Below are 25720 nucleotides of genomic sequence, written 5' to 3'. Positions count from 1 at the left end.
TCCAGGGTACCGAGCAATGTTCCCCAAGCACCACTTTCTGGAGCCAACACGCCAAATAGGAGTGGAACCACCGCCATGCAGTCCCTCCCACTCCCAACTCAGCCAGTCTTCCCAGAAGGATACCATGGTCAATGGTATTGAAAGCCACTGAGAGATCAAGGAGAATCAACAGAGTCACACTCCCCCATCTCTCTCCGGACAGAGGTCATCATACAGGGAGACCAAGGCTGTTTCCGTGCCAAAACCAGGCCTGAAACCCACCTGAAATTAAGGCGTTAATGTGCATAACATGCACATTCACTATGCCTCATGGAGAATGTTACATAATCTGTCCATCAAGAGGGAACTGTACACATTTCCCCATCAATGTATATACCCTTAAACACGCCTTGTGGAATGTGTGTGTGTATATATCTCAACTGCATTTTGTACATTCCCCAGTCATTATATATAGTCTCCAACAGGCCTTGGATAACTCTAGGCAATATGTATAATCCCAGGCCGGTTTGGGGCATGTGTATCTCAACAGTACTTTATACATTCTCCAAGCAGTATCCATTTTCTCTGGTAAATATGCATATTCTCTAAGAATCATGCCCTTTGTTTCTGTCACTCTTTCAGAGGTAGGCAACTGGTTTCCCACAGGCCACATCCAGGCCACTTTCTAATTTTATATGACTTGAGGTGCTCCTTCCTGCATATCAGCATACAAACCTTTTCATATTTACTTGCAAGTAGGTCTCATTGAACTCTTGATTTATTTGTAACATGCACAGGCCTGGGCTGTAAATCAGCTTCTTAACTTTACATTTCCTGTGCCTGTACAATAGAAATATTTTGCTGTCCTACTAAAAAAAACCTCCTTGTCACATTTTCCTCTATGTTTTTGCATCACAGCCTTTCACAATAAGATCCACTTACAGTTATGGCAAGTTGTTCCCTTGTAGCCAGTTTCACCACAATCACAATGGAACGTTGTCCAGGACTGGGAGCATTCTCCTCCATGTTCACAGTAGTTTGGCAGACACCTGAGCAGGAAACAGTTCAACAACAACAACAAGAACAACAAAGGGTTAGTACATTTTAACCAGATGACATATGCAATAAACTACGCAACATATTGCATTTTACATCTCTTTCCCCAAGCCACCACAGTTCCAAGGGCTACAAACTGTGGCTCAGAGAAGGAAACCATTTTTCTTCCTCAGTCTTGTGCTTAGCTTGAAACAAAGGCCTTCAAAAAAATAGCTTGTGCTGAATGGAATTAATTCAAAATGGAGCCAAACTGATACCAAAAAAAGGTGGCCGGGGAGGGGAGGGAAGAGGAGGCCTTACTTTCCTCCTTTGTCTAGGCTACCTAAAACACCTGTTTTATTATGGCCTTGGATAAGGAGAATATCAGGGGGAAAGTGATGCAAAATCTTCTTTCAGCAAAGCCTACTTTTCACATCACCTTTTTTTCTCTTTGCATTGCAATTTGGGATACACACACAATGAAAATACCAATAATATATGAGTAAAGAGAAGGGTGTTTTGTTTTTCAGATTATTAAAAGTATACTTTGCACTCATCCTCTCACCCTCACCACCTTTTCTCCAGAGCTTTGATACCAAGTGCTTATGAAATGAACAAAGCAACATAAACAGCAGTGAAACCCAGGAAGTCAACAGAAGCAGGAACAGTGGGTGGTGGAGCCAACCTGATAGCTCAATTCCAGACCTGACTTCCTCTCTGAGATATTGGACTGCCCTACAAATTTGTCAAAATGCAAACACAATTTGGGTTGGTCTTTCATAGTCCAATCCACTTGCTGTGTAGCTTGGAAGAATTTGGTAACGTGCCTCTTCAAGGGGATAGGAGGGAGGAGAAGGGAGGGTGGGTTTGATCATTTGTATACTTTTTGAGTTCAATGGGATTTATTCCTGTGCAATCATGTTTGAAAATGGAAATGGACTGCCTTCAAGTCGACTGGAATTATGGCGACCCTATTGATGACTCAAGAGCCAGTGTTTTTAAGAAAAATGCACAGAAGAGAAACTAAATGTTACAAGGCCTAGAGAAGTTACATGCCCTGCTGAAGCTTATCAGTAAGAATACGTGCTGGGAAGCTGTTGTGTGATGGCTAGCTTGAAATGCAGATATGGGTGGAGAAATTAATGTGCCGGATGCTTAAGAAATGATGGGCATGCATAAGTTAGAAGATGAACCAATGGAAAGGTGGCAGGATGGCATTAGAGGGCCAATTAGAATGTGTCATGAATTTTTGCTTGCAATGTATAAAAGTGTAGCACCCCCCCCCATAAGGGGTGTGCTTGTTTTGCGAATTATCGCCTTGCACCTCTTCTGGCCAGAATGAAATAAAGCTTGTTGGACCCTTCAACCTGGGTGTGGTCATTTGGCTGTACTGTGCACCGGGCAACGAACCCATTTGGGAGACAACACTATGAATAGGGTTTTCATGGTAAATGGTATCGAGGTAGTTATACCATTGCCTTCCTCTGAGGCTGAGAGGCAGTGCCTGGCCCAAGGTCACACCCAGTGAGCTTCATGGCTGTGTGGGGATTCGATCCCTGGTCTCCCAGGTTGTAGTCCAACACTCTAACCACTATGCCACACTGACTCACAAAACAAAACCTTACAAAACTTATAGTCCTGAACTCAGAAACACTTGCTTAACAACCCTCTCAATTTTCATAGTGGTACACAAAACAGTCAGAGAGAATAGAGAGTTCAAAGTCTAAAAAGGGTGAAAAAATTCAGGTTTTGTTTTGTTTTGCGAGTCAGTGTGGCATAGTGGTTAGAGTGTTGGACTACGACCTGGCAGACCAGGGTTCGAATTCCCACACAGCCATGAAGCCCACTGGGTGACCTTAGTCCAGTCACTGCCTCTCAGCCTCAGAGGAAGGCAATGGTAAACCACCTCTGAATACCGCTTACCATGAAAACCTTATTCATAGGGTCGCCATTAGTCAGGATCGACTTGAAGGCAGTCCATGATTGAGTGATTGATTGTTTTGAAATGAGCTTATGGGAAGCATCAGAATGGCATGGGAGTATTTTCAATTTACATTGTGGAATTTATTTAGTTTTAATTTATATATATATAAATGTGAAAAATCCACGCTGGCTATAGTATACAGCCACTCTCATGATTTTATAATGACATTGCTCTCATGACCTCTTGATCCTTGACCTATATGAAAAGAGAGAACCCAGATAAGTTTGATACCTGGCAGATCCAAATGTTTTGGAATACAAGTTGTTTTTATGTAGAGTTATTTTTCAAAATTTAAAAACTGGAAACCAACTCACACACCACATTTATTTATTTATCTATCCATCTATCTATATCATTGCATCAGGCCTCTGGCTAAGACATCTGCACGATGAAGTCTTCAGAACATAGTCCTGTATTGTAAAAGAAGGAGACTTTCAGATGGAAAAGGGAGGGAGCACTTTTAATTACCTAATTTCTGTAGTGGTATTAGTGCTTGTAGTGTTTAATCCTATTGATTTCTTCTAGCCAATTATACTTTCAAATGAATTTAATTTGTTTTATAAGGTATGATTATAAGCCATTTTTCAAAACCTACTTGTGTCAAAAGGAAAGGCATAATTTAAAAGAAATAAATAATGTACATTCTTGTTCTTTCTTTCATAGCTCACCTATGATCTACCTACAATGCTAGGACTTTGAGGGCACAAGTGGCTTGGATTCAGATCCTTTTTTTTTCTCAAGTAAACATTTATTTAGTCATTTGTGTTTTTTTTAAAAAAAATACAAAAATTATATTCTGCCCTTTAGCACTAATGTTCTCAGGATGGATAACAGTCAAATAAAATAAATACACATGTAGAAATCTTGCCCACATTATTTCTGTTAGTAATGATATAGAAGTTTGAAACTACAGAGTGAGTTAATTGGTTTTTTAAACTATCACATCCCCCAAGCACCACCTTCACGAGATGACCATCCAAGAGCAGAACTACTGCAAAACAATGTCCTCCATTCCCAACTCAGATGCCCTTCTTAGGGGGATACCATGGTTGCCGGAATCAAATGTAATTGAGAGGTCAAGAAGAATCAATAGGGACACACTCCCCCTGTCTCTCTTCCGACACAGATCGTCATATAGGGTGACCAAGGCAATTAGTGCCAAAATTTGGCTTGGATCCCATTTGAAATGTATCTAGGAAATCAGTTTCATTCAAGAGTTGGTAACTGACCACCCACTCAAGAACTTTGCCCAGGAAGAGGACATTTTCAGTTGCCTATAGTTGTTCAAGTCTTCTGGCTCCAAGTAGGATTTTTTAAAAAACAAAAAGTGGCCTCACTGCCATTTCTTTCAGACAGTCTTGGATCACTTTCTCAGAGAAGCATTACTTGCCTCCTTGGCCCAGCCAGCAGCTCCCTCCCTGTCAGATATTATTGACCACAAGAGGTAAGAATGCAAGTGGTAGCCCACACCAATCCTTGTCAACATCCTTGAGCCTTATCAGCTGAAACTCATCCGTTAATGCCTGACCAGAGAGCACTCTGGCCAACCCCCTGGAATCTGATTTGCTATAATAGTGGAGTCTGGTTTCCTACACATACAAGCAATTGCATCTTCAACATTTCTTGTAAATAAATCACAGCAGGTTACTGAGGGTTCCACCACCTCTTTCAGGCCAGTGTTTGACTGTATTAATTTGTAGGTTTCCTCCACTTCCATTCTACCCATCATTCAACCTGCTTTTGTGTCATTAACCTCACCTCAGGGATGTATCACAGTGCCACCCAGTCTCGGCAAAGTGGAAGAGGGCACTCAGGGCCAATTGTGTCAACTGCAGTGGTCATTTTTGCATTACTCGTTGACCAGAGGTAGAATTACCAAATCTGTCAGCCAGACAAGATCCCACAGCCATCTGGAAACCAACTGGATTCACTGACTTCCAAGGGTTGATCATTCTAATAGGTTCCCTGCTTCTGTAGAGGGGGAAAGTCGCTGACGAACAGATAGGACTATGTGCCACGCTTAAACTCATTAAAAGCTGAGTTGCAGCTTGTTATGAGTTTCCCCTATGCCATCATGTCCTGCTGCCACAGCCACTTCCTTATAACACTTAAAACACACCTGGTGGTTTGGCAGTGGGATAACGTTTAATATCTTATTTTTTATTTATTTATTTTATTAAATTTCTATACCGCCCCATAGCCGAAGCTCTCTGGGCGGTTCACAACAAATATTATGACTATAACCATTTTTTATACCTGATCACAGGTTTTGTAATTGGTCAGTATAGGTGCATGAAATATATATAATTATCCCCTATAATTTAAACTCTGTAATGACAAATACATGCATTCATTTATATGCAGATATTTTTAAAATAAAACATACATTCCCATTCCCCCCCTTTTGGTTTAAGATTCAAACTGGCATCTTGAGATGGGGGAGCTTGAAATAGAACCCTCTGCCACTCACAACAAACAAATCAGCAACCCATTGATCAAGCCATGTCTTTATCAATACTTGATATGTGTCTAAAATATCCCTCATTTGCTAGTTTTCCCTTCTCCTTCCTTTGCAAACTTACCTTTGTGGTATGGTTGATGGTTTACCATGACTGCACAGATCATTCTTGCTTCTCTTCCCAAACAAGTTGAATCAGTAAACCACAACCCTTGATTTAGCATTCTATCCAAACTAGGGATCATAGTTTATTTTGTTCAAATTATGACTGGTGAGTCAAAAACAAGCCTTGTCTTTAGATGGTGGTTTGCTTGAAATGGAACAAAACACCATCTCCAGTTTGGATCATGGTTTGTTGTTCCCGCTCACTATCAGGGAGGAATGAAACTGGAGTTTGTTTAAAGGGATTGTCAAGGTTGCTCTACCTAGGGTCCTGAAGGTCCTCATAACCCCAGGTGGTCTCTTATCATCAGAGACCCACTGGAGGGTTCTTTCTCAGAGAATTTGGGTGTGCCATCTCATCACAGAGCTGCTCTCTGTGTAATTGTACACTTTCCCTCTGCCCTAACCATCTTCCTTCCTCTTTCTCTCTTTTTAGCTTGCCACTGGGGTTAGCAGCCCCAGTCTCCTCATCCTTCCTCTCCTTTCTTCCAGCCCTCATCGGGACAGGGCAGCCCCCCCTCTGTAATTCTTCCTTTTATCTGTGTCACCTCTGCCCCCCTCCTCAGTACCTTTCTCTTTCTTCAATTCTTTATGTTTGTCTGCACTGCCTCCACCTTTTCCTCAGTACCTTTCTTCTCCCTCTCCACATTCTTCCTCCTTGGTTTTCTCCTGTGGATTCCTCCTTCACACACATCCCCCTCTGCTTTCTTCTTTATACAGTGGCTCTTCATGCTTCATGGCTTCCTTAAGGACATCACCTCCATACAACTCCACATCCCGCTGGACCAGCTGAGGAGTCACAGGGAGGTCACTCATCTCTGCTTCACTCTCCTCACAGGCGCCTTCTCTCCCTGCCTGCCTGCCTGCCTGCCTGCCTCTGTTTGGGGTCCCTCCAAATGTTGGTTACTCATTTGCAAACAAAGGTAAGTTGGGTGAATGTGTTTTCAATAGAGGAAAGTCACTGTGATTCATTATTATATGTGCATCAGTGACATCATAAACATAGCTGGTTTTTACCTCTCTACTGTGGCATCCTAACAAAACACTGTTATGCTTCACTGCCATTCTCAGCAATACTAATTTATGGAGAACACTCTTGATCCAATTACCTCTGTCTCAAATTACGTATCTCTTAGATTCTCTATCTATGCTAGGGATAGGGGAGAATATCCACTAAATCAGACTTAGTACCAGATTCTGACTAAATTGGACAGTCTGCTTTCTTTTCAGACCAGCACTGATTTCTTGTGGCGGGCTGCAGCTGTAATCAGCAAATCCTCTCCCCATTTTTTCCAATTTTATGTAATTATCTTCATAATTTCCTCTAACTTGATGCATTCTTAACAGTGTGTAGATGTGATAAACAGGAAAAAATAAAACATGTGGAACACCGTGATCATTTACATAGGCATTTATGTTAAAAACTATGCTATTTTTTCACAACCAAAAAACCCACAGCAGATTGAATCGGCAAGTGCCAAGGCAAGCAGGAACAAAAAAAGGGCAGATCGGGATCAAATGACAAACTATCGGAATATAGGCAGATCAGAACTAGGCAGCGAACCCCATCCATAATCTATGCATTCTCCTTCCATGAAGGAATTAGTTGCTGCAGGCATCATCATCTCCTGGACACAGGTGTTTGAGCTGTGTCCAAGGGCAAGTTGAAAGAGACAGAGACAGACACAGATACAGGACTGTAGTTTGAGAGGCCTGGATCCTTCCAGAGAGTTGATAACTAAATACATTGGCTCCTGGTGAATCATAGGAATATGTCTGAGTGTCCTGAACTTTTCACAGAATATAGTCCTCCTTCTATAGTAGCCTCCTAACCAGAGAGAAGGAGGAAGCAAGGGGAAGAATCAAAACCCTGATCTTGGCCCGTAACATTATCCTTGTTTCCTTCCATGGAATTTCTGAGAAAGTGGCTTCCTGCTGCCGCTCCTTCGCCAGCTTGTTCTGGCTTGATTGCCTAATTTTGCACTGTCCTTGCTCCTGACAAATAATAAACAAACTCTTGCCAGATAATTATCACAGGAGGAGTTCTTGGCTCTCTGAGAGGTGGCAATGCCATTTCTCAGTTTTATTATGTCTCCCTGTCAGACACACTCTAGGAACAATCAGATCGGTAAACCCAGCAATCTTCAACTACAAGATCAAGTCTTTATATATATCTTAAAAGATGAGGCCTGTATTTCCCAAATAACAGAGGCACGAATAAATGCATTCCACTTCAAGTAGAATAACCTGGGCTATAAATGAGTAATTTCTTTCTATTTTAGTCCAGCTTGTCTGAAAGTTCCATTACAAGAACAAAGGAAGCTGCCTTATACAGAGTCAGACTATTGGTCCATCTAGTTTAGGACTATGTATACTAGTGATAGGCTCCGTTTCTGCAATAATTAGATTTGCAATCAGATCAATTATTTCTGATATTCTCTTCTTTGAGGAGAAAATGTTGATGTAGCAACTCTCCACGCCTGGTTTCCAATTCATTCTTCTTCTTCTTTTCTGATTCTTTTTTTTAAAATTTGTTTTGAAACCATTGATAGTGTGAGTGATACTTTTATGGATCTACTTTCTATATGAGCTCTTTAAATGTGTATTCCCTTTCACTGATGTCAATAAAGTGTTGATTGTAACTGACAAACGGAAAGCAGCAGAGGAGAATGAGGTATTGATTGTAAGCAGGAGGAGGGAAGACACTGACTTGATTATCTGCCTTAATCTGCTCTGCAATGCACTTGAAAAGGAATGTAAACAGGCAATAATTACAGAGTTCAGAATAAAGATAGATGCCAGTGGAGACTAGTGAATAAATAGTAATTATAATATTGATAATTCTCTGCAAAGCAAATATATTTTAATATATTGGAGGAGATTGGATAAATGAAAAGATATGGGAGGAAAAAGGAATCAGATCATTAATGACCACTGGGGAAAACACTTAAAAATGAAACATAAAAAAGGAGAGGATTCCATCCCTAGTCTATACTGTCTAACAGTGGCTTTCCATGGTTTCAGATAGGAGTGTTTCCTAGACCTAGCCTGGAGATGCCAAGAAATGAATGTGGAACCTTCTGCACATGAGAACTAATCTACAACTAGTATATGTGTTGTGTGGTCTTACTTACATAACTATATTTTTGCAATTACATTTCTACAATAAAATATTCAAGTGTGATGCACAACACGATTAAAACCAATATAAAACTGATATAAAGCACAGATTTAAAAAAAGGGGGAAAAAACAGCAGTCCATTTCAGCATTGACCCAGGGGTTGGGGGAAGCTTGAATAAACAGAAAATGTGAAGCTGACAGTGGAAGATGTGCAATGTCAGGGAGAAATCTTCCCCAGCTGGGTCAATGGGTTAGTATGGATGCTTCTGAAATGGGGCTGCTTTGTATTTTATCAAGCCGCCACTGTAAAAAGTGGAATGTGAATCAGATTCTTATAAATTGATCTTATTTCCCGGGGAAGAACATATGGAAGAAGGTGATACCAAAAATGTATTTAGCTCTGCCTGCTTTCCAAAAAAAGAAAAAAAGAAAAAAAGAAAATAAAAACCACCACCCCACACACGTACAAGGCTAATATGTTTCTGGATCAACTCTGTACAATATTATCTTTTCACTCTTAAGTTCGTGGTGAGGACCTGACAAATGCAACACATAATATTGACAAACAAAACCTTATTATAAAATAAAATCAACCTCCTTAACATTTCATAACATTTCATTTAAAAACAAAATAATTATATTCTTAGACTGTCAACTTCCAATGCATGACTCTCTTTAAAAAGCCCAGAATGCATAAAATGGGTCCTGACATTCTACAATTTATTCTGGGATTCCAATACGCTTTAAGTACAAAGCATATGATGCAATTAAAAACTACACTACCTACCAATAAAGTCCACATTCCGAATCCCTTGCTTCTCTCTGCATCATCTAATCCCAGGACCTACACAGCCATATGCATGTGTCATCTGTGCTTCAAGACTCCGTGACAGAATAAGTGAAAAAACAAACTGGCTCTAGAAATACATTATTTTCTTTGGTTTACAATGAAGTGACTTGAATTCTTTATCACCCTATATTTTATTTTCATATGCTAACCTCCCTTTGGATTTGAATTCTGTCCCTTTGTATGTGCCTAAGAGATCTGCTCTTTTCTAAGTTACTGGGTAAATAGGAGAAATGTAAACATTCTGGTGTGACAAATGCCCAGTAGACTGATTGCAGCTCCCTTTACAGCAACATTGCATTTTCTCCATTTACCAAATTGCAGAAATATGGTCCTTCCTCTCTGCCTCCTTGGCAAAACTTCTGGACCTTGCCATTGTCAACACTCATCTAAACTACTGTGATGTTCTCCTCTGTGGCTTTCTGTTCTCAAGGCTTTGGTCCCCTCACTTCTACCTTTCAGTGTGCTGCCAAAAACCATTCACCTTTTGCATTGCATGTTGTACATTGCATGTGATGCCCATCCTTAAATCCTTGCACTGGCTTCCTGGATCCAGCACAAACTCTTTGTTACCTTCAGAGACCTCCCTTGTTCCCCCTTATCTCTTCACTCTACATTGCTGCCCATGGCTTTCATTCCTTCAGTTCCACCTCTCTCAGCCATCTAATGGTCTCCTACTTCCTCAAAAGAAGCTTCTTCTGCCTTCCTGCCTGGAGCTGTCTTTTGAAACATCAGCATGATACCACCTCTCTTACCTACTTTAAATCACTCTTTATCATCTTTCTTATGAAACCTTTGAACCTCCTCCTTCCTGTGCCTGAAAGAGTTGCTATGTCTCTGGTTTTAAACTAGCCAGGCTTCCTGATTGTTGTTATCTTATTTCATATTTGTTTTGATTAGTATGAATTTCCCATATGTCAATGAACCATGGCATATCTTTCTGTGTGTGTGTTGGGGGGGGGAGGTCACAATTCAGTGACAGAGCATATTATTTATTTATTACATTTATATCCCACCTTTCCTCCACGGAGCTATGGTTCTTCTCCTCCCCATGTTTATCCTCACAGCAGCCCTGTGACATCGGTTAGGCTTAGAGGATGTCACTTGGTGCAAGGTCACCCAAGAATGGGGATCTAAACCTAGTCTCCAAGATCCTAGTCTAATATTCCAACCACTGTGCCATGAAAGGCGGGGGGGGGGAAACAGCCTCAAAATTGGGTGAAGGACATTCAACTCAATAATGATTTCACTGAATAGTCTCTATGAAAGGCAAATTCTCTTAACAGTTAAAAAAAAAGTTTCAGAAATTTGTATTCCAAGAAATATAAGATCAAGTAATGCTGAACAGAACAATGTGGCTGGTTCATACTGGTGGGTTAATGATGCAATAAGCTAAGAGAGGAGGACCAGACGGAGTAGGAGCCAAGCCCATTGCTTCTTTCAACTATACAACAATATTAAAATATGTTGCATTTCACAAGTGGTAAAAGCAGGAGGGGGGATTCCACCAAATTTGTTGTTGTTGTTATGTGCCTTCATGTCAGTTACGGCTTATGGTGATCCTATGAATCAGTGACCTGCGATAGCATCTGTTATAAACCACCCTGTTCAGATCTTGTAAGTTCAAGTCTGTGGCTTCCTTTAAGGAATCAATCCATCTCTTCTTTGGTCTTCCTCTTTTTCTACTCTCTTCTGTTTTTCCCAGCATTATTGTCTTTTCTAGTGAATCATGTCTTCTCATGATGTGTCCAAAGGATGATAACCTCAGTTTCATCATTTTAGCTTCTAGTGATAGTTCTGGTTTAAATTGTTCTAACACCCAGTTATTTGTCTTCTTCGTAGTCCCATGATATCTGCAAAGCTGTCCTCCAACACCACACTTCAAATGAGTTGATTTTTCTCTTATCCACTTCTTTCATTGTCCAACTTTCATACAGAGATCAGGAATACCATGGTCTGAACGATCCTGACTTTAATGTTCAGTGATACATCTTTGCATTTGAGAACCTTTTCTAGTTCTCTCATAGCTGCCCTCCCCAGTCCTAGTCTTCTTCTGATTTCTTGACTATTGTCTCCATTTTGGTTAATGACTGTGCCGAGGTATTGATAATCCTTGACAAGTTCAATGTCCTCATTGTCAACTTTAAAGTTACATAAATCTGTAGTCTTCTTGATGTTCAGCTGTAGTCCTGCTTTTGTGCTTTCCTCTTTGACTTTCATCAGCATTCATTTCAAACCATTACTGGTTTCTGCTAGTAGTGTGGTATCATCTGCATATCATTGATATTTCTCCCTCCAGTTATCACAGCTCCTTCATCTTGGTCCAATCCCACTTTCCATATGATAAGTTCTGCATATAAATTAAACCAATAGGGTGATAAAATACACCCCTGTCTCACACCCTTTCTGATGGGGAACCAATCGGTTTCTCCATATTCTGTCCTTACAGTAGCCTCTTGTCCAGAGTATAGGTTGTGCATCAGGACAATGCCTCAAAATTCTTCAACAGTTTGGGGAAGCCAGCAAAAGAACATCAGATAAATTCTTTTCTGGGAAATTTGGCTCAGATTTTGTTCAAGGTTCAGTCCCTGACATCTTCAGCTATATGCAATGTCTCAGGTAGCAGTACCAGAGAAAAAGTCTTTCTGACACTGCAAACGTATGCATGGCTACTCACAAGTTAATGGGATTTCCACTATAGAAATATAACACTGTCCATTGAACTGTGAAGTTGCCAGTCAAAATTGACAATACTGGTCTAAATAGACCAATGGTCTGATTCATATCAGGCAGCTCCATATGTTCATATGCCCATCCCATTGCTCTCCGTTGACATCTGCAGGCCATGGTAGCTTGTTCACTTGCCTGCACTTCCCTAGGGAAAAGTCCATGCATAATGGTCACTCAAGGGAGCCATCTAGGCCCTTCCAGAATTAGGGCCATCACTGATCAATTTAATTGCAAGGCAATCCACTGATCAAGAGTGAGTGGTTATGCAGATAGTGATGATGCTGACAATTATATGCTGTCAGAAAGGAAAAGGTGAATGCAGAGTGAATGGTGAAGATCTCCAAAGACAGGATGTTAAACACAGTGAAGAATAAGGAAGGATTCCAAAGTAGTGTCTTCTCTTGACAACTTTTTCTAGATCACTGCAGGTTAATTATTTTGGGGCAAAGACAATATTAAATATTCACTTCTTCAGTCCCAGCAAGGGAATTTGATTTCAGTATAAAACAAATACAGTTGAAACATATGGGACATAATTAGAAAGCAAATTCTCTTGTTTCCAGGGCCAGTTTTATTTAAAGAAAATAAATTAATAATTTGAGATGAGCTATATTCCTCAAATTAAATGTTAGAGAAGAGCTGGCTTGTGCAAAAACAATCCTCTAGTTTTCATTTTCCCCTCTTTCCTTTTCCTTTTTCCTTTTGTCAAACTGCAATAGCATCTAATTTCCCTATGGTCTGTTTTATGCAGTACAGTACATGCAAGCAATGTAAGTTTGAGCAGAAAATGTTAAGTCTGAAATTACATTTCAAAGCAGAAAGCTAGTTGAGGGGAAGAACATCAGAACAGGCCACAAGGAGAATCAGGTTTGTTATGGGTTGGGGTTGAGATGGATAGTTTCTATGAGTCCCCTTCCAGCCTCTGATTTGGAATCCTGTGCCTGGGGGTGAGAAATCTGCTCTGCTGGTCAGATGAGTTTTTTTTGTTAATCTAATAGAGTGGCAAGGTGGGTTAATGGGTCTCTCAGGTCCCCATCAACTAGTGAATGGGCCAGGGAGATCCTTTTGTCATTGAAACTCTTTAGGAGAGCCCCCCCCTTCCTGGGGCCTAGGAGAAGCTTGTGTAGTTAGTTGTGTCTGAAAAAGGCTGGGAACTGGAGGCAGGCAGAGAAACTAGCTCTCTGCATTATGGCTTTGGAGTGCCTCCTGTAACCCTGATGGAAAAGCTGGATATTGGACTGCTGATACCTTAACCCTTCCATCCTAAGCTCAGGTTGGAATGTGTGTAAACCATATTTCATAAAGACACCACAGTCTCCGCTGACCTTCTTTCCAAGGAAGCCAAATCCTGGGTGAGTGCAGGGATCCCTGGAAATCTCACTGCTCGGAGATTTGGGTGGCACGCAACAGATTTTATAAGCCAGCTCTCATTAGCAGTAGTTAGGGTTGCCAGGTCAGAAGCATCCCAAACCCTGAGATTTGAGGGGCGGGTCCAAGTGACATCATGGGGCGGGTCCAAGTGCCTCACTAAACATGATATATTAAGCATCAACCACAGTTGCTTGGCACATACAATCCATACAAAAACATTTATCTGATTGGAAATTAAGATAGAAATCTTAGCAAAAAGATGGAACCTTGGGTAGGGAACATTTAATCTAGCCAACTCACTTCTGGCAAAAAGGGTTCAAGTGCCCTCAGGCCAGGCCAGTCACCAGAAGGCCATTGTAGGAAGAAAGGAGCCTAATGTTGTGGAGATGTTAGATGGGAGCAATCAGGAGTAAACATGGATGCCCCCAAAGGCTGCAATTCTAAACATACTTACTAAGGGACTAAGCCCCATAGAACTCAATAGGACTTACTTCTCAGTAGATATGGTTTGGATTGTGTTGTTGGTAAAGCTTGACTAGGGATCCTCTGCAAAGATATCCATATCCAAGTAGGGTTGGCAACCCCCTGCCTGGAATGCCCTGTCCCTACCTTTTAACATCCAAATTTCTTTACAGATTTGACCCTTCACTTCAGAAAGAGGTCTGAGAAATGAGTAAGAAGATTCTCTACCCTTTTCTGTCTCCCCTGTGGGCTGCTATAAACTCACTTCGTCAGCCAACCCAATTCCAGTGAATATAATTAACAGAGAGAAAGCACACATGATTTGGTCTACCTTCATAGGCAGCAGCTTGGGAACAACAATTGCAGCCACGCTGCCCAGTATGTGAATTCAGTATGTGAATAAAAGCTGAAAGTCTGGAGATTAAGGTGAGTCACCCAGAGACCCGAGAGGACCCCCCAAAACCGGAGTCCCCAGCCAAAAACCAGACATCTGGAAACCCTAGCAGTAGTGTTATGTGAAAATTTCTCCCATTTATTTTTGTTTTTTTGGGGGAAGGGGGGCATTCTCCATCAATGAGTGAAAAAACTGCATTTGAAAATTATCAAAGTGGAAAGAAAATTTGGTGAAATTTTCATTGGTGGGATGCAGGGTTTTTGTCATGCTTACCTTATTTCAAAGGTAACCAAAGAGTGTCTGTGAAGGTCCCTTCTTTCATTCTACAAATAATCTCCTTAGTGATTTGCACTCTGCAGCCCCTCTGGGTGCCCATGCTTCAATTAAATTCTTGGGGAAAGCATAATGAAATAACTCCTCCATGTGCCTTTTTCAGATCACAAAGCATGGGCAGCTGGGAAGACTGCAGAATGCTGGAGAAAAGTATACTGGAAAGAAAAACACATGCATCACCCTCAGCTACATCACAATGATAAGAAAAGCTCAAAACTCCAAACCTACAGAGATTCTAAAGATTTTCCAAAGTGCCCTTTAGAGAATGAGGCAGAAAAATCTTTCAGAGGGAAAGAAAACTTTTGAGAAATTGGAGCAGAGCTTGGAAAAGTTACTTTTTTGGACTACAACTCCTATCAGCCCACTCCAGTGGCCATGCTGGCTGGGGCTGATAGGAGTTGTAGTTTAAAAAAGTAACTTTTCCAAGCTCTGAATTGGAGGACAGATTTTGGCACCACATGAATTAGCAGACAACCTATCTAAAGTAAGCTAATTCTTTCAAAATTTGTTTTTGGAGACTTTACGTGAAAAATGGTTTTCCATGAATACATGAGGTAAACAGTATATGGAATAAGATATGGAATATAAGCCTTGTTCATGTTATGCCTGGATGGGGTTGCCATATTGCCCGGTTAGCCTGGTTTTACCCAGATTCTATCCATGCCACCCAGTGCCCACTTAGTCCATTATGTGGCCTGGATTCTCCGCTTCCTTTAAAAAAAAAAAAAAAAAAGCTAGTCTCTAGCCCTTGTGGATCCAGAGATAGAAAGCAAAACGTGGAGGCAGTTTTCTGCCCATTTTGCCCAGACTTCCAATGCAAAGTATTTAGAGTTTTCACCATTGAGATGACCAGAGTGATGCCAGTCTCCATCCATAAAGCCCATAAGCCTATGTCACTTCCTTGCTTTTTCTTTTAGAGCTTTGGTGGGTGCACGTGCTGCCCGCGAGTAATTTTTTGTTGTTACCGCAGCCGCCCTTTGCTTGGTCAGGTTGCTATAGTGAGTCCAGGGGATGGTGTTTCTCATGCGTGAGCTAAGTCGTGCCGCAGGCCCTTGAGTGTGTGTGTGTGGGGGGGAAGACTGGCAGCTCCCGAGTCTTAGGCAACATTCAACCCAAAAGGATCAATGTAAGAGCATACTTCAGTCATAGAGGAGGTCCTGCTAATCCCTTGTCTAGTCTACAAAATCAAGTCTAAAATCCTTTCACAATTTCTGTAACAGATTTAAAACCTTTTATCTTGGGTAACTCTAATATCATACCAATATTCTACATAGACTTTGATTCGTAGTTTATAACAACATTCTCCTGTGTAGTACACTGCTACAAACTGCATTGGTCACATATTATAGCCATTCTGCCAGTGTTATCCTATAGTTTTTTTTAAAACAAAGCTAAAAAGATGAGGAGTAAATATTAAATGTAGAGGGACAAAATATATCTTTTTAGAGAAACAGAATAAATGTGTTGATTACTGTAGTAGAATACATGATCAGATTGTCTCTTTAGATGTACATTTAAATGTACTTTAGATGTGATTTTTGAGACTAGTAAAGTTGTATCATTTACAGTGCAATCCAATACATGTCTACTCAAGTAAGCTCCATTGGGTTCTATGAGATTTACTCCCAGGTAAGTGTGTATTGGATTGCAGCCTTAATTATTGTTTATGTTTTTTAGATTTTCTATGTATATATTTTAAAAAAAAATAGATTAAGTGGAGTAATTCAAATAGATTTTGTTCATTTTCTTTCACTAGCTCATACTGAGGATATGATCAGAATTTCCCATAGCTCTGGCATATATTGTTATTGTTCCCAGTTAAGGCTATTCTGCCTGACTCATTTAGCATAGATGTTCAGTGTAAAGTTTCACAAGCCAGAGAGATATTTCATATATTTTACAGTCTTCTGTGCAGACCAACATCATGGTAGTGCAATACAGAATTAGTAAGCTACAACAGATATTAAAGAGCTATAAGGAACAAAATCAGCAGGGAAATATTATTTACAAAGTTGGACCAGTAGCACAATGGATTTAGATCTAGAACTTATCTTACAGTATTTCTAAAACTATTATCTGAATTTTGAGTTGTTTTTAACAGTGGAAGGGCAGGATAGAAATCGGCTTAATAAATAAATATTCCATAGTATTGGAAACTAAAGTCTAGGCATTTAAGGCTGAAAATGTAAGGTCTTTAAAAAAAAGTTCCTTATATCCTCCCCAGTTTTTGGTGGTAATTACTAGGCACAAAAACAAAACAACTGGACAATGCAACCATTAATATACTTAATTTACATAATTGCATAATATGCAAACTAGCCTGCCCAGATTTGTGGAACTGGAATATGGCAAGCCTATGCCTGGACAAGAAATGCAAATATGCACAGCAATTGCAGGGGTACACACATCAACTCCAGGGCTGGTGCCAAAGGGTGGCCAGGTTGGAACCTGGCCGAGGGCCCCTATGGCCACAGGAGCTCCTGAGGGGGCCCTCAATAGGGTGGGGGAGGAGTAGCGCTCCCCTTCCGTGATCGGCAGAGTAGCGGATCTCAGGGAGAGAGGTTCAAAGCTGCCCTCCCATTCCCTGGCTCCACCTACCTGTCTCTCCTGTCTTTTGTGGCTGTGTGCAGCGCTGCCATTAACCAAGATGGTGGCCGAGGTTTCCTTAAGGTACTGTCATTAACCACCACCAGCACACAGTGTCAGGAAGCCAGGTAAACAATGCCATCCTGCCCACCCTCCCAGACTGCTACTGCTTTTAAGTACATTCACTTAGAAGCCCCCTCCAGACTTTCCCGTGCAATGTGGGAAGTTCAGGGGTAGAGCATGCAGGGGCCTGAACATACAGAGATATTGAAGGTGGGGAACAGCATGCATGCTCCCGCACCTCCTGTTCATATTTACATTTCCTCATTCAGGCATAATGCCTGAACAAGGCTATAGCATGCTGCTTATGTGTCCTTATTTTGACTGAAGAGCTCTCCAGGAACAAGCCTGCAGATGACATAATCATCCCCAATCAATTAGACAAATAGATTTGTCCAAAGCATATAATACACCTAATTGTGCCAGAACGTTAGGGAGCTATTAACAATATTTTGCAAGTCTAACCATAATCTTGCATTCATATTTTATCACTTTTCAGACCTGCGATCTTGGACTCCTGTTATGGATTGACTGTCAAGCTCAGCATGAACTGGACCTGAAGCGTTTTATGACTATTAAGAAGGGAAGGAGTTTTTCACACACGCAGATATCCATGTTCCAAGACAATGAGGGGAAGAAAACAATAGAAGGTTGGTAAGACATGGGCAAGGAGAAAAACATGAGTGAAACTGCAGCTACATGAGGTGGTCGCAGCTGGAAATAAGGACTGAGGGGATAAGCCATAGGCCACACACACCAACTCAGATTTCTGGGATTCATTGCAAAACTTCACTTTTTAATGTTGCAGGAGAAGATGGATTATATTTCATTAACCATGTTACTCTCTCTCTCTCTCTCTCTCTCTCTCTCTCTCTCTCTCTGTGTGTGTGTGTGTGTGCGTAACCTATGATATTTGCATTTGAAACCTATGATGGCAAAGTACTGAGACTTTCTGGAGCTATTTCCCCCCAAATTTGTCCTTATGTTTTCATTTGAAATGGAAATGGCCTGCCTTCAAGTCAATCCCGACTTATGGCTACCCTATGAATAAGGTTTTCATGGTAAGCGGTATTCAGAGGGGGTTTACCATTGCCTCCCTCTGAGACTAGTCCTCCCTAGCTGGCTAAGGCTGGCTCAGCTTGCCACAGCTGCACAAGCCAGCCCCTTCCTTGTCCACAACTGCCAGCTGGGGGGCAACTAGGCTCCTTGGGACTATGCAGCTTGCTCACGGCTGCACAGGCAGCAGGGCACGTAACCCCTGAGCCACTCACTGTGGGGGTGATCTTTAGCTGGTCCTTTACACCCAGGAGACATGAGCGGCGATTTGAACTCACAGACTCTGGACTCCCAGCCAGGCTCTCCTCCCCGTTAATTGGTTCCACCTAGATTTCCACAAAGAGTGTAATGATAGTGTCCATCACCCAGTAACCCACCATGTCCCTTTGAAACCTTCTGAAATTGCTTTTGTAAACTTAGTGCCTTTCCATAGATCCTTTGGTGCTTAAAATATCCACTATGTGTTCATCAAAGTCATCCATGCGCTGGACAGAAATTTCATTAACCTTATTGTAGTTTCTGGTAGAAAATAGAGAGATAAAATTTCTCTTCACTGAAAAGCTGGAGCACTCTCTTCATCCATTTTATCAGCCAACCAGCAACAACAGAGCTGAGATTTACCACAGAAGAATTTCAGAACTTCAACACGGTATTTTTAAAGGGGTTTTCAGTCATAAGCACTGGGCATGCTTTTCAAAGAAGTTGAAATAACATATATGAAACACAGAAGTACAGAATGACTAACTCTGGGGCTGTCATTACACCAATTCTGCTGACTGTTATTCTAACTATATTCATTTAGAAGTTTCTTGCACATTTCTTTAATGTAAAATATAAAACTAGAAATACAAGTGTTGGTATCGGGTTGTAGCACAGTTTTGTGTCTACTTTCCTTGTGTAGACTTCAGCACCTGTGCAGACTGAAAAAGTTAACAGTCCGATACATTCCACCTGGAATGGCATAGGAATGGAGGGATGGATATTCAATCTTTGCAAACTTGGTTATTAACTCAGGGCTGTGGAACCTGTGGCCCTCCAGATGTTGCGGAACTACAACTCCCATCATTCCTGACCATTGGCCACGCTGTCTGGAGTTGATGGAAGATGGAGTCTTCCCTGGCTCTGTATTAACTGATCTGATCTGCACCTCCTGGACTAATGTACAGATCAGAACATAGTTATCAATTGGATTTCACACTTCCCCCAATACTGCAACACAGAACTTGGTTCAAAGAAAGAGAGAATATATATCCAAAATAATACTTAAGTATGGATTTACACATGACTTTTCTTGCAGACTTTCTTGTTTAAAAAAAATGAATGTAGAAATGGGAAAGAATGAACTTACAAGTGAATACATTCAACAAAGAGGAAATAGACTGGTTCATCAATCCCTAAAGATGATATTAGCATGATTCCACATAGGCTGGGGTTAGCTGGCAGCCTTGAACCACAGGCAGCTTTTAGCAATTTATTTTAATTAAGCTATTATTTATTAGGCCACCATTCATCCAATTAGCATCACAGGGTAGTTCACAATACAACACTAAAACAATGGGGAAAAAACTATCCATAAAATCATTGTCCAATCTACTAAACATTAGATAAAACCAGGAGTTTTGAACTCCCTGTTTCAATGCAGCAGATACCAAAAACAATACAGATCACCCAACCAAACATCAGTAGCACCCAAAAGCTTTGGTAAATAGATGCAACGGCTTAGAGCATCTTAGAGCATCAAATGTTTTTTGGGAGAGTGGGTACGAACTGAGACATGCTAAGCTCCTTTGACAATTATCCCAGCAATGTTTCTCTTTAAACATTTTAATAGCATGCACATCCTCATTAAAATATAACGGGTAAAAGAGACAAATGTACATAAAACCCATGAAGCTATGGCTGGTAGGTAACCCTGACATCCAAACATGCATGTTTAAAAACTGACATTTGTCTTTCATAATGTATGATGCAACCTGGAGAACTACAGCTTGTGTATTAGCTTAAATGGTTGGGAATAGGTACCATTCTCTCACAGGGAAAATGGTAGCTCTGCCTACATCACCGGCTCAGAAACAAGAGCTTCAGAAGCTTGCAATTCTTGCATCAAATCAAGGCAAACATTACAACCCAAGCAGCACCGGGTGCCAAAGGAGGAGAAAGACCACTGGAGCAGCAAGAAGTCATACAAACAGTGATCTTCTAGCATTTTGTCCCTGAGCTTTAACACACAAACGTCCCCTTGCCCTCAAATTCTTAATGAAAACCTGGAAAAGTGAGATGCTTTCTGAGGCAAGTTCACTCATCACTAGTTAGGCTAATTGAATTAATACCCATTTTAGAACTTTAATAAAGCTGTGTCCTAGTTTGTTCTAATTGCCTCTTTCCTTCCTTCTGGCATATGGAAACAATGATTTTGCAGGTGTGATCACTGCCTCTCCTCAACTCTACGCATACATCCACCTCCGATATCCATCCCCAAATGAAGACATTAGAGCTCAAACTAAAAATAAAAAACATAAGTTCTAAAAATTCAGTGTATATTTAATGAGATAAGACTGAAAGACACAGATTCAAATGTATGACCTCTCCCTCTCTCCAGCCCCCTCTACTGACAAATTTTAAAATCTGTAGTATAGTTTAATTTCTCAGGAATAGTGCAAACTGGCAAATAGGTCCACAAAAAATTACAAGCTCACAAGAATTTTTAATAGCTCATCTGGCCACACATTTCATTACATTTTAATCCATTCTTCATCAAAAAAGTGATCTCATGATGGAGTAAAGTATTTGTTTATTTATTTTATATCCCGTCCTTCCTCCCAGTAGGAGCCCATAGCAACAATATAAAATCAAACTAACAATACAACAACTCTGATAAAAGCATTAAAACATAAAATTAGTCAGTATAATCTCCACATCCCTATCTTATAGCACAATCCTATGCATGTCTATTCAGAAGTTAAATCCTGCTGAATTCAAGGGGGACTTACTCTTAGGTAAGCATGCAAAACCTCCCTCACCACTGGCAACCAGAGGAGTGGTTATTAGTAATCATGGAATATTGAATAAAGGGGATTCCACTTTACTACAGCAGACTGGTCTTCTTCAAGACACTTTCTAAATTTCCACTACATGGAATTTTTTTTTAAATTACACCTTCATTCCAAATATGCTTTGGTACACACTTTAGTCTGCAACCTGTAAAGGATTCCATTTAAGCAAAATGTCAGATGTATTAAGGAGATGACACATTTTGATAATTCAAATGTCTCCTTTTCTTCACCATCCCTTCAAAACTTCAAAGCTATCAAATGCTGTTTGTGCATAACATTTAATCCTTGCACAAAAATGAAGTTTGATTTCATTGCCATACGCCCACAAACTAACATGGAGAGAAAGAGAGGAAAGGCAGGAAGAGAGGAAGGCGCTTCATGCAGTTTACCATTCTTTGCAGCCATACTTCTTATTAGTAACTCCATTATACCTAATAGCAGTAATGTTGGCAGATTAGAATTTTCACTTATAGCAAACTGTACTTACAAGAAAGAAAACAAAACGCAAAAAAAGAGAGAGAATAATTACCTGTCTTTGATGCCACAGAGATCAATGTGCAAATCACTAAAATTCCCCAGGGAACCTTGCTGAACTAAAATGAGGTCCTTGGGTTGGTTATCAATAAAGATGAGTCTCATGCAGCCTTGAAAAGCCGTAATGGGATTTAAACATTTTGAATCGGTAAAATTGTCAGGGCACGCTGTGGGACAAAGAGGGGAGAAAAGGATGAGATGGAGAATACTTAAATAATCATTCATTTCCTTGGGAATTCACTGAGGGAAGGTCTAATTATTCCTAGTGTTCTCATCTCCTGCTCAATGTGAGCAAGTTACAAATTCTATGATAATAAATAACATTTTAAGAAAGCAAACAGCCAATAATGGTGATAGAATACAGAGACTTGGAGATGTTTTTGATAGTCTTAAAGCTACAAAGTGCAAAGTAAAAGTGTTGCCATAGTCTTCAGCTGGATGTTAGTGGATTGGATCTGCAGGGCATAGACTACCTGGAACATCTCTGGCATAAATTCCATTAGGAAGCAGCCTCATATGCCAGATCAAGCTAATTGTCCATCTAAACCAGTATTGTCTACTTTGATGGCCAGCAACTTTTAGAGAGGATCTCTAGCAGAAGTCTTCCCCAGCACCTGCTACCTGTTCCTTTTAAGTGGAAAAACTGGGATTGAACCTCAAGCATTCTGCATGCATAATAGTCCCATCCTTTGAAAGAAATGGGAATGACACAAGAGCCTTGGCCTGCCCTACCAACTGTCCTTGAGTGGAGAGAGTGCCCCACCACCTAAGAGATACAGTAACAATAGAACTAGTTTCCCCAGGAAGAAAGCTTATGAATGAGCTCCTACAACTGCTGTAACACACTTAGGAACATCTGTCACCATATCAGTCACTCTCGAAGCCCTACAGACAATGATACTGCACCAGTACAGATTAAGCTCTTTACTTAAGATCCTAAGCCCAAACTAGTTCCTTTATTGAAACAATCTGCATCTGTCATCTATGATCTACATAGTCCTACTCCACCTTGCCTTAATGTTGAAACTGAAACAGTCATATTCATAGTGATTTCACTACATGGGAATTCAAACAAAACTGCCCCAAGAAGACCACATGCTATTGTCTGATATTTTACAACAATGGTGAAGGATGTAAAAAAACCTCACACTATAAAGTAATGCTATGTAGCAAGCATCAAATTGAAGGAGAATACAAAGCATGATTTGGGAAGTTGTGGGAGAGGTGCCATACAAGAACAAATAAGCAGCTGACAGAATGTATTTGTTAATCAATAGATGATATAACTACTAGCAAATATAGAACCCAAGTACAGTATAAGAAAAACCTAAAACTAGTTATGGGCCAAAATATTCAGTCCAGACTTTTCTGGCAATCTGTGGGAGCTAAAACTTGGTTGTCAAAACTTTGCGGTCTTTTCAGGTTGGGAGAAACCTATCAATTTGTGGGAAGGGGTGCATTACCATGATGATAAACAGGAGCCAACAGATGGATGGAGTGTGTCTTTGTTTAACTAGTAAGCAGCAGCGGCAGCATCTTGATCTCATTCTGCATTGAGAACTGGCCAATTGGGGCATTACTGTGTCATATTATATAGTGTAATTCTTAACGGCATTGTTTTTGTTTTTTGTTTTTTTAAAAAAATGTTTCCATTTGGGACACTGCCACTGGAAACAGCTTTCTGCTTCTAAATCATGACTGACTCTGACAATGACACTGCGTCATGAAATCACATCTTTCCCCTTAGGTAATTCCTCAGTGAGGAAAACCATCAGGCTGCTGCTTCTGCTTATTGCATTTCTGCCATCACTGGAAGTGGTGGAATTTTGTTTGCTTGTTACCAGCAAAAGAAAGGCTGACTGCAACCCTCTGCCAGCTCATATCTATCATGATAGGATCTGTCTTCCATGAAATATAAGAGAACTTTTTCACCCTCTCAAAAATTTCAAAGAAATATCCCACATTTCAGAGGAGATGAATGGCCCTGAAAAATAAAAGGTAATGATTTTTGGGACAGCCTGAATCTATCTATCTATCTATCTATCTATCTATCTATCTATCTATCTATCTATCTATCTATCTATCTATCTATCTATCTATCTATCTATCTATCTGTCTGTCTGTCTGTCTGTCTGTCTGTCTGTCTGTCTGTCTGTCTGTCTGTCTGTCTGTCTGTCTGTCTGTTGTCGTCGTCATCATCTGCATGCATGAGACTGAAAACTAGCATGCAGGAATAAAAGCAAACCTAAAACGGGTCTAATTCAATGTAACATATTCTGCTCACATGTTGAGCTGACAGACACCCACATATTTATTTGTACTTCTGGTATCCCACACCTTCAACACAATCAGATCACGATTTTCTAGGCAGCTAACAGGAATGTATTTATTTATTTATTATTTGATTTAGATCCCATCCTTCCTCCTAGCAGGAGCCCAGGGCAGCAAATAAAAGCACTAGAAACACTCTAAAACATCATAAAAACAGACATTAAAATACATTAAAACAAAACAACTTTAAAAACATTTTTTAAAAATCTTTGAAGACGTTTTTTAAAAAAAGGTTAATAAACATATTGTTTTTTTAAAAAAGGTTTAAAAGCATATTAAAGAGCAGTTCCAACACAGAAGCAGACTGAGATAGGGTCTCAACTTAAAAGGCTTGTTGAAAGAAGAAGGTCTTTAATAGGCGCCGAAAGGATAACAGAGATGGTGCCTGTCTAATATTTAAGGGTAGGAAGTTCCAGATTAAAAACAATCTGAACTATAACAATTAAAGCAGCAAAACATATGACAAACTAAAATAGGAACAAGCCTATACAAATAAAACAGTAAAAAAAACCCCACAGAACTCGCCAGAAGGCATTTTTTAATAACAACAAAAATTCCAATGATCTCATGTTCTTAAAAGCCGGGAAAAATAACGCTGGTAATGTGGGCATCATGCAAGTCTTTTTGGGGAGAGCATTCCAGAGGTGAGAAACCACCACAAAAAAGGCTCTTTCTACTGTCACCACCAACCTAACTTCAGATGGCAGAGACCCCCAAAGAAAGATGAAGATCTCAGTGAACATGTGAAATGATACAGAAGATGGCAGTCCAATATCACAATGATACAAGTGGCCGTTCATGTTCTTGTGCTTTTTTTTTTTTAGAGATCCAAATTTATGGGCACAAATTCTGTAAGAATATAAACTTTTGCTCATGGAATTATGTGATTTAATGATAGACATCTATTTTCCCCATCTTTCTGCATCTCAGGCATTATATGAAGAGATTTGTTCTGGTTATACTTTCCACAGTGAGTCCACGTTCCTCAGTGCAAGACTTCCTGTTGGATCATAAACTAGGAAGGCCTCTTGCTTCCTGTACCATAAACATCATTTCACTTTCTGAGCTTTGTTCTGAGTAAGTCCTTGCAGCCCAGTGTAATGCACAAAGACTGCTCTCACACATTTCCCTGCCAAAACAGGGAGATTATCAAGTTGGTGGCAAGTCATAATACATGACTGGTTACGGAACTGGGTTTGTTGGATCACAGGTTGTGCAAGCACT

The 25720-nt window shown here is 40.4% G+C and overlaps 1 protein-coding gene across 1 annotated transcript in view; it reads right to left on the bottom strand.

The window, feature by feature from the left end:
• Positions 1 to 25720, bottom strand: part of LOC133377914 (contactin-associated protein-like 5) — a 114112-nt gene that overhangs the window by 75121 nt on the left and 13271 nt on the right. The window contains exons 3-4 of the mRNA XM_061612712.1: positions 22161 to 22332; positions 922 to 1028 (exon numbers count right to left, since the gene is read on the bottom strand). Of these exons, the coding sequence (XP_061468696.1) occupies positions 922 to 1028; positions 22161 to 22332 (279 nt within the window). The remainder of the gene's footprint in view (positions 1 to 921; positions 1029 to 22160; positions 22333 to 25720) is intronic.

The sequence above is a fragment of the Rhineura floridana genome, chromosome 2 (genome assembly GCF_030035675.1).
Source record: "Rhineura floridana isolate rRhiFlo1 chromosome 2, rRhiFlo1.hap2, whole genome shotgun sequence".
NCBI lineage: Eukaryota > Metazoa > Chordata > Lepidosauria > Squamata > Rhineuridae > Rhineura > Rhineura floridana.
The sequence above is the reverse complement of the archived record's forward strand: the minus strand, read 5'-3'. Positions and strand labels throughout refer to the sequence as shown.